The following is a 12807-nucleotide window of genomic DNA, read 5'->3' on the forward strand; positions in this document are numbered from 1 at the left end:
TTGCTACATCTTCAAATCACTCAGAAATACTTACTTTACATGAAACAAGTCGTGAATATTCCTGGTTAAGATCAATGATCCATCATATCCGGAATTCATGTGGTCTACCTTCAAAGACAGACAATCTAACCGTCATCCATGAAGATAATGCAGCCTGTGTTGTCCAAATTAAGGAATGATTCATTAAGGGCGATAAGACTAAACCATGTCGCCAAAGTTTTTCAGTGCACATGAGCTTGAGAAGGCTAAAGTTATTAAAGTCAAACAAATCAGTTCTAATGAAAATTTGGCAGACATGTTCACCAAGTCTCTACCAAAGTGCATGTTTCAGAAGTTAGTGCAGAGTATCGGATTACGTTGACTTACCAATCAGCTAAATTTGAAGAATGCAAAATTAGGGGGAGATAAATATCAAGGGAAGCATCCATGATACATGCTTGTTGTACTGTTTTTCCTTCGACTAGGATTTTTCCCACATAGTTTTTCCTATCAAGGTTTTAACGAGGCAACATAAGCATACTTAACACTATATCAACAATCCAGGTAAAGTTGTACTCTTTTTCCTTCACTATGATTTTTTCCCACTGAGCTTTTCTGAGTAAGGTTTTAATGAGGTAACTGATGTTGATATGTGGGTATCCAAGGGAAAATGTTATAGAATTAGTAGGTGAATGCCCACTCAAAAGAATGCTCAAAGACTTAGTAATAGTGAGTAATAGTGTTTGATACTTTCAAAAGTATCATCGTTGTATTTTGATGGTTGTAGTTACGAGAGTCTCTCTATAAATAGAGCATTTCGTCTGTTATCAAAAACACTGTAAACGAAAGCAAGAGAAATAATATCAGTATCTCTCTCTTTTTTTATCCGCCACCCTTTTTTGTGTTATAATTTCTAAAGTAATAATGTGATATTTTGCACATGCTTCACTCTTGTCCAGGTTGTATATTTATAACAATTATTATTATATAGGGCCTCGGTAACGCCACTGAGAATAAAGATTAGTTTCAAGACACGACCTCTCTTTATACTGCCAATTTTTATGGTGATAGTAAATTTGAGATTGAGCATATATTGGATTGGCCAACGGATCTAACCCGACCAACCCTAAACCGATGCCCATCCAGCCACCAAATTGATTGTGTTGAGATACTTGATCTCTATGCACCCAAACGCAGAGACCAGTGCCCTTCTCAGTTCAAACCCAACGCCATAAACCCCCACACCAGTCCGTCTCGGGCGACTTCAACGGCGTCGAAGCAGTTGCGACGGCGGTGCCACCATCTCTTCTCAATTCCACCTCAGATTTCGACTAATATTTCAGACTTGGACGCAACCGCAACCAAGGTCAGTTTCATCTCCTCCTCCTCATTTTTTATATAATTATTTGGTTATGTATTCAGGCTTCTGATTCAAAATCCTAGCTCCTCATGATTCGTGAACCCTGATTTGGATTACTTCATCTGCTCTTACCTTTGCGTTTCCAAGTTGAGATATGACATTTGGGCTTTTGCCGCCGTTGTCTGAATTGTTTGAAGAATTAAGGCCTGTTTGTTATCGTGAAAATTTTTATCATTTTTCAAAATATTTTTAAAGAACATTTCTTGAAAATAATTTTTTTTAATATTCAAAAACTTGATTAGTTTGCGGGTTAAAAATTTTAAATTTTACGACTTAAACTGAGCAAAGATGAGAGAGAAGAAAAGAAAGTAAGAGATAATTGAAAAAAAGAGAGAATCCAACAAAATAGAGAGAAAGAATAGTGAGAGAAAGAACTGAAAGAATGAAGAGAATGGAAGAGAAACGATAAAGGTAAAAAAAAAAAAAATGAGAGATAGATTTGGAGTGAGAGGGGACGAGGGAGAGAAAAAAAAAGTGAGTTTTAAGTTTAAAAATTCTAAAAGCTCATTTTTTATATTTTTAGAGAATAGATTAGATTTTTGAGCTAATTTTGAGTTCATTTTTTAAAAATAGTCCTACCAAACAAGTTTTTAAGGCCTAAAACTTGAAAATTGTTTTTGAGTTTAAAAAATTGGATTCAAGTAGAATACTAAACATGCCTTGAACTTTTTACAAACCTGAATTTTGGAAAATTAAAGCATTTATAGTTTTGGGTTTATTAGGTTAGCGATGAACATGTTTCCTGCGGTTAGGGGTTGATATGATTTTGGTGGGTGTTGTTCCTTGGAGAATGCTACTTCTATTTGTTGGCCAAGCTTGCTTTTTCTTTACTTCATTTTGCATTTTATATATTTATTTTGTCGAAATAACACAGGCCATTTGTATGTTGAAAACTCTATACGATTAGTTTGCATTCTTTAATTTTCGTTTGCTTGAATTTGATGGGGGGTTTGCTCAAACTCCATGAGCACAAACATTCTTCTGCTCAATGTGTCATTTTTAATACTACGGATGCGTTTGGCAGGCATGGTTTTCTTGAGCTGGGGCAGGCCAACTCCTCAGGAACAAAAAGCTTGCATTGACAGGTAAACAACATTGCTCTTAATATATATTCATTTCTGCTACCGACGAATTGGAAGTTGAAGCCTTATTTATGAATTTGTGCGTAATGCTTATAACCAGGTCAGGTAGCTTTAACTATGACCCTAAATTCAAGGGAGCTACTGCCAAGTCCCTGTCTTCCCTCCAAGAAGATAAAGGCCTCTCAAAAGATGGCTTCTTGTTAAACCATTCTCGCAATTTGGTTGGTTCGGGTCTGGACACTTATGAAAAGGGCAAGACGGCTCTTCAGGACTGGAGGTCAGCCAATGTCGTTTCTAGATTAAAGGAATCTCAGTTGAGAAAGGAAAACGTTATCTTATGACAGAATGTGTGTGGTTTTGCAGGCATTTTGGATTGAATTGGGCATTTGTTGATCCGAAGACGCCAGTTCAAAATGGAGTGAAGTTTTGTGTTTGCGTCAAGGAGTTTCTGCCATGGGTCATGATGCCTCTCCAGGTTGTATATGTGAATGAAAATAAAAGAAGTAAACAGGCCATGGCATCTTTCCGTTTTGGAGGTGGTACCCTTCAAGGTCACCTGCTGGTTAGTTCTTTTTCACTTGGTTCAGTCTTCGTGAATTTAAGATCAAGAGGTGTTTAACTTGGAAAGAGAAGATTATAAATCATAGAGTTATATGAAAATCCAAACTGATTTGTGGTCCACAAATTTTGTGGAACGTAGGCTGGGGAAGAACGCTTCTCAATTGAACTGGATGAGAACAACCAAGTGTGGTATGAAATACTTTCCTTCTCGAAACCAGCTCACCCGTTGTCATTCATTGGATACCCATATGTAATGCTTAGGCAGAAGTACTTTGCTCATCAATCTACGAATGCAATCATGAAACATCTGAATGCTTCAAAATCCTAGTGTATTTATATGCTAATGAAATTCCTTTTATAATAAAAGCCTTCATTGTCGGTCTCTTATCTTCTTCTTATAGTTTAATTGACGGATATCATTATGACTCATCGTATTGACTTTGGTGTATGTTTTTGTTAAATTGATTGATTTAACATGAATTTCACTTCTATTTTCTTGTTAAGCATCGTCTTTGGAACTTTTTTTGTTATTATTAGAGACATTAGATGCGGACTCATTTCAAAATAGTAGGTACCCCTCAATTATCACAGCCAAACCGGTTTTGAATGCTGTTTGGTTGTTACTGCTTTAGTATGCTAATAGAAACATTCTATTTGGTTGAGTTCCTTGGAGTTGGGAGTATTGTCTCCTTGCCTCTGTAACCAAGTTGCTCTACGTCTGTATGGAATGCAACCGTGAGAGATCAGTTTCCCGGAGTCAAAGCTCCTAACAGCATGTCCAGCTTCGGTTTGATCAAGAAGTGGGGGTGCCAAAGCGAGATTAGCACACCCTCGATAATGTATTTGGTAGTGGAAAGTGGAATAGGATCCTCTCCGGATCCTCTTTGTGGGAATCCGGAGAATCAATCAATCGTGTCCATTTATCGCAGTTGGAAATTATTTTAAAATTTTAATTTAAAATTGAATATAACTAGTACCTAACGAAAACTGACTGCACGATGTACGATGAACGGGCACAATTGATTGATCTCCGGATCCCCGCAAAGAGGATCTGGAGAGGATCCTTGCCCGTGGAAAGTCTTGAGCAGAAGCTGAGAAGCAGTAATCCTCACCCACAAACAATATTCGATCATTTGAAAACTTTAGATTGATTATATATGGAATAGCTAGCTGGATGTGATGCATTTGAGATGATTATATGCAAGGAATCGTTTTATTTTTCACTTCTTCTAAGCATACATGGATATTATGAGCATGTCTAGAAATGTTTTTAAAATTATGGAAAACGCTTTTGGTGAAAATGTTTTTGGATTCTAAAACCAGTTATATGCTTCTTTCAGAAAGCACTTCAAGTATTTTTCGAAGATACACTAGCACTTTTACTAAAAGTGCTTTTAATCCATTTTAAAAGCATTTTCAAACACACATGTGGCAACCAACTAAAAACATATATTATTAAATTTATACTATCTTTATTTCAAAAAAACACAAAATGACATGTAATTTAAATAAATTGAAAACTCTTGACGTGTTTACTGGTCAAAGTACTTTGATCAAATCTTAAAAAAGAACATATCTAAACTCTATAACTTGTAAAGAGAAGTGGACTTGGCTACAATGCGTTTATACATTTAGTACAATCACCAATTGACGGTCTTATATGATAAGATGACCTCTAACATAATATCTTACCGTCCGTGGATACTTAACCAGTCCTTAGAAAATCAATGCAGTTAACAAAAGGTAAAAGACAAATACACATGCACGTACTTTTTAATCTTATGTGTTGTGTTTATATAAATTCATATAATTAATCAATTCAACGTTAAAAAATTAAGAATGAACGTAATTAAAAAAAATAAAAATTGTTTGTGGAAATAATTGAAATGACCAAAACACCACGCGAGACGGCGAGAGTCAATTTATTAACCGTTCACAATAACAAGGAAATTTGGGGACGAAAATGAAAGCGGAGGAGAAGTTGGGGTCGAAATAAAAAGAAAACATTTAACCTCTTGTTGTATTTGCGCTGCTGAGGTTGCAGAGCTTCTCTGTAAATACACAAGCGTCGATCTTCCAAGCTCACCAGGACCATGAACGCTCCAATAACGGGTCAGCCTCTCTCTCTCTTGACAGCTCTCGTTGTCTCATAGAATAATACAGGTTTTAGCGACAAAGTGATTAATTAAGGGTGTACTTCTGACAAGTGATAGTGAAGTATTTGCAACATGGCTTATGAATTGCGTCGCCTTTGATTGCTTTAGTTACTTTTTTTTATTTTTATTTTTTTATTTTTTACTTTTCTTTTTGGTTTTGTTTTGTTTTTGTTTAATCTGCATTTCATCAACTTTGATACTCTCTGTCGCTTGTCGCTTGGCACCGATAAATCTCAGCCGATAAATTGCGGAATGGGGAGGTTTAAGGATATAGAAAGAGGAGAAGAAATGCAGCGGGTGCCATTGAAGCATGCTAACAAGTTTTGGGGGGTCATATTGAATCATTGATGCAGTTGAAGGTTTCAGGTTTAATTTGATCATCGGGCAATCGTTTAAGGGGGGATGGTGATTTATAAAATAGATGATGAAAGTTTTAGATTCGGTTGCATTTTGTGCCTTCGAGAATAGCAGGCAGGGGCAGATGTGCAAGCCAACCACAACCCTTGATGAGGGCCGTGTAAATAGGTCATCTTAACCCACCAAATCAGGACCCATGAGACTATTCGAAAGCTCCAAACTCAGCCTCTTCGCGTTCAAAGCTTCTGTATTATGCTCACAAGTGACCCCTTTTGGCCCCTTCAATTCCTTTGTACAAAAAAGATGGCTAAAGCCTGTAATTTCGGCCCGAACACGCTTAGAAGACCGAACAAGGGACTCGAAGCTAGACAAACTCACAACCCACCTCAAGAAGCTCGATATCATCCTAAAGCTCCATGACCTCATGTCCAGTCGGAAGCGCGGACCCTTTGTGTCCGTGCAACTGATGTCTCGATGGAGGAACCTTGTGGGGCTTAATGTAGGTATTGGCGCCTTCGTTCACAAATACCCACATGTTTTTGAGGTGTTTAAACATCCGGTACGACGCAGTTTGTGTTGCAGGATCAGTAAGAAAATGAGGGGTTTAATAGAGGAAGAGGCAATGGCTATGAAACAATGGGAACTCGAAGTTGTTCATCGTGTAAAAAAGTTGTTGATGATGTCTGTGAGTGGCACTCTGCGTGTCCATGCTTTGAGGTTGGTCAGGAGAGAATTTGGATTGCCCGAGGATTTCAGAGAATCTATCCTCGGTAAATATTCAAAGGATTTTAGGTTGATTGATTTAGAGGTTGTAGAACTGATTAGCAGAGATGAGAATTTGGATGTTGCTGAGATTGAGAAATGGCGAGAGAAGGAATTTAAAGAGAAGTGGTTGAGTGAGTTTGAGACAAAGTACGCCTTCCCTATAAATTTCCCAACAGGGTATGAGATCCAGGCAGGATTTAGAGATAAGTTGAAGAATTGGCAAAGGCTTCCTTACGTGAAGCCTTGTGACAGGAAAGAGGTTGTCCGCATTCGTACTTGTGGAGGGATAGAGAGGTATGAGAAACGGGCGGTTGGTATTCTTCACGAGTTCTTGAGTTTGACAGTAGAGAAGATGGTTGAGGTTGAAAGATTATCTCATTTTCGGAGAGATTTTTCTATGGTCGTTAATGTGCGGGAGCTTATCTTGAAGCACCCTGGAATATTTTACATATCAACCAGACGTAATAGTCAAACTGTTTTTCTTAGAGAGGCTTATAGTAAAGGGTGCCTGATTGAGTCCAATCTGATATATGATGTTCGGAGGAAAACTTTAGACCTTGTTTTCCTAGGGTGTCGAAATACTAGACAAATGCCAGCTCCAAAGGAAATTAAGGAGTTCAAAGTAGATGGGGATGGCAAAATGGATGGTGACTGGGTTATTCCAATGTTAGAGAACTTGGACAATGGAAGTTGAAATTGGTAATTCAAGGTTTCACAAATACAATGAGAGTCCTTGAAACTAGTGGAATGGATATGTTGATCATTTGGTGATGATCCATATTTTTAAACACATATCATCTGAAAAATAACTTGAGTTGGATGAAGAATGCTTGCCCTCACAACCCACTCGAGAAGACTGAAGCTGCTGACAATGTGGTAATGACGCTTCCCTCTTAAGAGATCTCTGTTGATATTTATTTTGTCTTAGGTTCATAAACATATATTATTTTTGTGGTCGAAAAAAGGATCTTATACTTGGTCTGATCAATTTTACTCTGTAGTTCCAACGCCGCATCATTGCACCTTCTGAGCTATTGAACAAAACTTGTTTATTCATATACTTAATTTTCTTCTAGTAATAGCTCGCTAACCACCAATATAGCTTTTGGAGGATTATTTATGCCACATTCACTATCCATCTCATAATTTATGTAGTGCTGAAACCAGGATATGTGTGAACATGAAAAATCTCAGATAGTCGTGAACTCTAAGAAAGTCTTAAATACTTGTACATGCCATATTAACCTTTATTTATTTATGCCCGCGAGTTGTATCTTCTTACTTGGGAAATACTGTCCTTTCATTTTACTTTTTGCGTAGATCCATGTGAAATTGTGGTCGTCCAAACTAAGACAGAGAGTGAGGAAAAAGAGGTTCAGTTTGGATTTGAAAGGTGTTATCGTTTTCAAATCTTCTATGGGGATGCACTGTTGCTTCTTCTTAATAGCTATTTTCCTTTTTAAGATCATCAATAACATTCGTAGAAAAAATATATTTCCACACAGGCAGATGTAACCCAAATGCTTAACATATATTCTTTAATAATTGTATTCACCAATTCTAATTATACAAGAGGGTGGTTTTCTGAAAAACTATTATTTTTTGTTACCAAACTAAAACATAACCCAATTGAAGATTGCTTTATCAAAGAGTTCTCTAGTATCTCTCTTATTTGGTGGTTTTCAAAAGAACTTGCAATGTAGTGGCATGGTGTTTACATGGAGCCATGGATGTCTCACTCTGGAGGGGTTTTATTGTTTCTTCTTCCTTCCTTCTAACATTTGGTGATTAACACCGTCCATCTGGTTAAATTGGTTGGAAAAACTGATTCTCAGATAGGTTGGAAAGAGATGATGCAAGAGGACCAAATTGTTATGGTTGATGCTTTTAGGTTTGTCTTGTAAACTCTCTTTGTACTCGTATGCCTTCATAGATGAATTGTTTTATATTAGAAGGTTCTCGTATATACCAAAACTGACTTCTTGCCTTGAACATGACAATGGTTATATCTTAATCTAATATAATTCAGTAAAGTATATGACAGTCAAAATGTTATGGTGCAGATCATACTAGGATGTAGTATTATAGGTCCGAAGTTATTTGGTGGTTATTCAGCTTCTTAGACCTTGAAACTATGCAAGCCTTTGTGTTTGTCATTTCAATTGGGACATTAAAGAGAGAGAACCTCCCTTTTAAATTAGAAGCTAAATGCAAAAATTGTAAGAAATAATAAAAAAGAGAGAATTATAATAATGTTCGATGCTAGGGGTAGGAGCCTAGGAGATAACATCTAATTGGTAGAATGACCTAACAGTCAACAGTGCCTTTGTATCCTTCATAAATGATGCAAGGTAAGTTGTGGTGCTGGAGCAAATGAATCCGGGGGGAAGGGAGTGGGTATTATAGGAGGGTGAGTTGATATTTTGTTATATCTTGTTGAAGTGAGTTTTAAGTACTTGGTGTTTCTTACTTAGTCTTTTTGCCCTGTCTGAATTGTTTACTGCCTTATCTGTCATCTGTTGTACAGGCATAACCCCAGTTTGCTATGATCTAAAAACAACATGACAAGAATGCCTAGTACTGTCGAAAAGATGTCTACTTCCCAAAATATCGGGGCTATAACATTGTGGAGCCAAGGTCTTGGCATTTTCCAAGTTGATATTATTTTGTAACAAAAAGTGCCAACAGATTCAGTGGCTCATTCAGGTCATTAATCTTCAGGAACTCTCATCGAATTGCTTTAGCTCCCATATTTGGGTTATATGGTGAGTGAGCAATGCATGCTAGAGAAACATGGATTGGTTCTTAGAATGGATAACATTGATCTTTATTGAATTTAAAAACCTCAAATGTATGATTCGAACGACAATAATCTATAACTCTTACTTTATACTTTGTAACTCGCTTATCCCGGAATGGCAGATAAAAAGGCATTACAATCTAGAGACTGTTTGCTGTTTGTTTTGTAAGATAACCAGTTCCTTCCTTAAGATTTTACTTGCTGGTGACCGCGGAATGGCAGAGATAAAGTCCACTCTTCTTACTTTTTTGTAGGGAGCCACCTGAAAATTTCGAGTACCAGAAGTTAGAAGACTGTTTCTCAAGATTAGTGGCTACTGAAAAAGGATGCAGAATGAATCTCAAAGACTGACCTGGCCGGCAACAAATTGGATGACTTGGTCTTCAGTGAGTCCATCTGGACTAGCTGCTCTCACCACATATGCCATTGGTATTTGTCCTGCTTCTTCGTCTTCAACACTGCATCATTTTTAGTTGTATTATACACACAGATAAATATAGATATGGATGCAGATATAAGGAGCTTGTTCGCATTTAGAAAGAGGGAGGTAAGCAACGCACGGTATAACGGCTGCATCAAGAATTTGAGGATGACTCAAAAGTATGGCCTCCAATTCCGCCGGAGCAACCTGATATCCATTATGCTTGATGAGCTCCTTTATCCGATCAACGATGAAAAGGAAGCCTTCCTCATTAAAATAGCAAAGATCACCAGTTTTCAGCCAGCCATTTGAGTCAATAGTTGCAAGTGTCGATTCCACATTCCCCAAATACTCTTTCATAATAGTAGGGCTCTTTAGCCACAGCTCTCCTTCCTTATATGGCGGCAAGGCCTCCCTGGTTTCGATATCCACTATCTTAGCAGAAAAACCCGGCAGCAGAACCCCACAAGAGGCGGAGTGAGCCTTTGCCTGCTTGTCTGAAATGAAAATAGTTGCTGCACCACAGCTTTCCGTTAGGCCATAGCCTGGCCTCATCTCAACCCAAGGAAACCGCTCTCTAAACTCATCAATCAATTCTTTGCTCAACGGTGCGGCCCCTGAGCTCACCCTCCTCAGAGACGACAAGTCGCAGGCAGCTTTGCTTGCGTACTTTACTAGTCCAAGAATCACCGGAGGCACGGCTGGTATGTTGCTCACTTTGTGAGTTTTTATAGCATCCAACATGGTGTTGAACTCAAACCTTTGCATCAAAACAGTGGTGGTTCCTGCGCAAAACAATCCAAGGCCGAAGAAAGCGAGCCCGTAGATGTGGAACATAGGAATGAAGCACAAAAACACATCGTCCTGTGCTGATGTTTCGTCCACCGTCCATCTGAGCATTGTGATAATGGCAATGAAATTTGCATGTGTTAGAACTACACCTTTACTTGTCCCAGTAGTCCCTGAGGAGTACAAAATAGCAGCAGTGTCTGACTGAGTCGGACGGGCTTGCATCAACTCGGTTGGAATGGGATCATAACCTTCAATCAACTGTTCAATGGTGAGTGAGTCATCACCACTCAACAGCCTTGATGTTAATATTGTAGGCACCCCAGTTGGGACCAATTTGTGAAGCTCCTCAGGAGATGAAATAGCAAGCTTGGCGCCCGAATCGCGAACTTGCTTGCCGATTTCTGACTCGGTGTTGATCGGATTTGCCGTGGTTAAAATTGCACCAATTGTCAACACTGCCAGGCATATGGTTGGGTACAAAAGTGAGTTAGGTGACAAGAGAAAAACCACATCCCCTTTTCTAACACCAAGTGCCTGGTACAAGCCTGAAGCAAGAGCATGAATTGAATGTCGAAGCTGTTCATAGGTGACTCGTTCGTTGGTGGCCGAGTCAATGAGTGCAACTCTCAACTCGGCCTCATATCGGGGCAGAAACTGCGACAAAACAAATGCGGCCGTGTCGAGGTTATGCTTGGCGGGGATTTTGTAACGGGGACCAAGGTTGAGAAGGGAGTGATATATTCCGGTTTTTGGGTCGAAACCATTTGTAGTACTTCCGGCAATGTGGACTCGATCATCCCCGCCGGAGAACCCTTGGAGAGACATTATGCTTTTGAAACTGATATGTGGCGAATGTGTTACGTTAAAGTTTGGTGCAATATAATGCAAATAAATAGGACTGTATTTAGAGTTATATTATTGTTGATTGAGTATGACATTCGAGGTTTAACATTGTTAAAAACGTCAATGAAAGTTAGATTATCGTTAATTGCTTCAAACATTCATATGTTCTCAGTGGCCGGCAGAACAATTCAACGGAATATTCACTGAATAAATCTATGTTTTGTTTTTTGCCTTTAAACATTCATAGTTTCCATATATCTGCCGTACAGAAAAAAAACATAAAACAAAAGAAATGTATTAAAAGGGTTGATGAATCATAATCCGTGTTGTAAACCCTGAACTACCGGAAGGGAGTTTTGAACTTGGGTGCAGTCGGGAAAGTAGACGCCTCTAGTCATTTTGAACTTGGCTGCGGCGAGAAGGGGAATACGTGGATGTAGCCAATTGAGCTAAGACTAAGTTTGCTCAACAAGATACTGATGATTTGAGTATTTCAAGATTGTGATGTCATTCAACAGCAACCTGGAATGAGGATCCTCTCCGGATCCTCTTTGTGAAGATGCAGGGTATCCTCTAATCGTATTTATTGTATATTATGCGGTCCATTTTTCAGGTAGTATTTATATTCAATTTTAAATTTAAAAAATGATATATGACCGTATGGTGTACGATAAACGGATACGATTGAAGAATTCCCAGAATCCTCACAAAGAGGATCCTAAGAGGATCGTCATTCAGCAGCTTGAATCCATAAGAAAGTTGTTTGAAAATCAAGCTGGCATTGGCATTGTGCAGAGGAATAAGTTTTAAGGTTGCAGCTGGCATTACAAAATTTAAGGAAGATGTTTGTACCATACTTGACCAATCTACCAAGTACCGGTCAACTTCATATCTTCAAGGATCCATTGAGGGGTTCATGTTGAGGTAGCCCTGCTGAGGCACAAGAGTTTCTCTCCAACCAGGAGGCCAATCATAGCATGACACATGTCAACGTCAGCATAAAGCTCATAGAGTCCCACATCAACCACAAACAAAAGTTGGACACCCTCCTCAACTATAAAAGAAGACCATTCCCCTACAATGAAAATCCCTAACGTTATTATTGTACTTAAACTAGTCATTAGAACTCACTAATGATGATTATGCTTGAACCTATGTATTTGTGTAAACCCTTCACTATTAATGAGAACTCCTCTACTCCGTGGACATAGCCAAACTTAAGTGAACCACGTACATCTTGTGTTTGCTTCCCTATATCTATCCCTTTACATATTTATCCCCAATAGTGACCGGAGCAACTGAGCGAAGGTTACAATTTTGATACTTTACATTGTTCCGAAGTCTTCATTGGTTTTTTGCATGATATTAAAAAGTCGTTAATTTTGCATAGTCAAATTATGAATATATGAGTTAAAAGTCAGAGACTTCATCCAATACGCAATCCACCACTCGTTTGTAAGAGTTAATTGACAAACAAAGCGATGGAGGTATGACATTGCAACAAATTCATAAGATAAGATATGACACTGAAATGTTTTAAAGATGAGGTATGAAACTATGGTTGGCCCAACAGTTGAGGTAGTTTTTTGTAATTTACCCAACAAAAAACATCATTAATTGAAAACTTTTTA

At 38.3% G+C, this 12807-nt stretch overlaps 3 protein-coding genes across 7 annotated transcripts; 2 read left to right on the forward strand and 1 right to left on the reverse strand.

The window, feature by feature from the left end:
• Positions 1 to 1030: 1030 nt before the first annotated feature.
• LOC103938374 (UPF0548 protein At2g17695) lies at positions 1031 to 3424 on the forward strand. Its single transcript, XM_009348381.3, has 5 exons — positions 1031 to 1345; positions 2424 to 2484; positions 2582 to 2758; positions 2845 to 3043; positions 3182 to 3424. Exons 2-5 carry the CDS (start codon positions 2426 to 2428, stop codon positions 3368 to 3370), a joined length of 624 nt encoding a protein of 207 aa, XP_009346656.2. The 5' UTR covers positions 1031 to 1345; positions 2424 to 2425; the 3' UTR covers positions 3371 to 3424.
• Positions 3425 to 4992: 1568 nt separating this feature from the next.
• Positions 4993 to 9601, forward strand: LOC103937855 (protein ROOT PRIMORDIUM DEFECTIVE 1-like). 5 transcript variants are annotated; one of them, XM_048591783.1, is made up of 4 exons: positions 4993 to 5154; positions 5436 to 7196; positions 8156 to 8211; positions 8848 to 9085. In XM_048591783.1, the coding sequence occupies exon 2, from the start codon at positions 5752 to 5754 to the stop codon at positions 7012 to 7014; it is 1263 nt and encodes a 420-aa protein (XP_048447740.1). In that variant the 5' UTR covers positions 4993 to 5154; positions 5436 to 5751; the 3' UTR covers positions 7015 to 7196; positions 8156 to 8211; positions 8848 to 9085. The 5 variants fall into 5 exon arrangements, with proteins under 5 accessions (XP_048447740.1, XP_048447743.1, XP_048447742.1 ...); XM_048591786.1 differs by lacking the exon at positions 8156 to 8211 and having other exon boundaries at positions 5436 to 5564; positions 5662 to 7196; XM_048591785.1 differs by lacking the exons at positions 8156 to 8211; positions 8848 to 9085 and adding an exon at positions 9375 to 9601.
• On the reverse strand, positions 9082 to 11398 carry LOC103938373 (probable CoA ligase CCL5). Its single transcript, XM_048591787.1, has 3 exons — positions 9681 to 11398; positions 9473 to 9578; positions 9082 to 9382 (listed from the first exon to the last, which is right to left on the reverse strand). Exons 1-3 carry the CDS (start codon positions 11156 to 11158, stop codon positions 9254 to 9256), a joined length of 1713 nt encoding a protein of 570 aa, XP_048447744.1. The 5' UTR covers positions 11159 to 11398; the 3' UTR covers positions 9082 to 9253.
• Positions 11399 to 12807: the final 1409 nt, after the last annotated feature.

This window comes from the organism of the source record quoted next, unplaced genomic scaffold, assembly GCF_019419815.1.
Source record: "Pyrus x bretschneideri cultivar Hongxiangsu unplaced genomic scaffold, Pyrus_bretschneideri_v1 Contig35, whole genome shotgun sequence".
Lineage (NCBI taxonomy): Eukaryota > Viridiplantae > Streptophyta > Magnoliopsida > Rosales > Rosaceae > Pyrus > Pyrus x bretschneideri.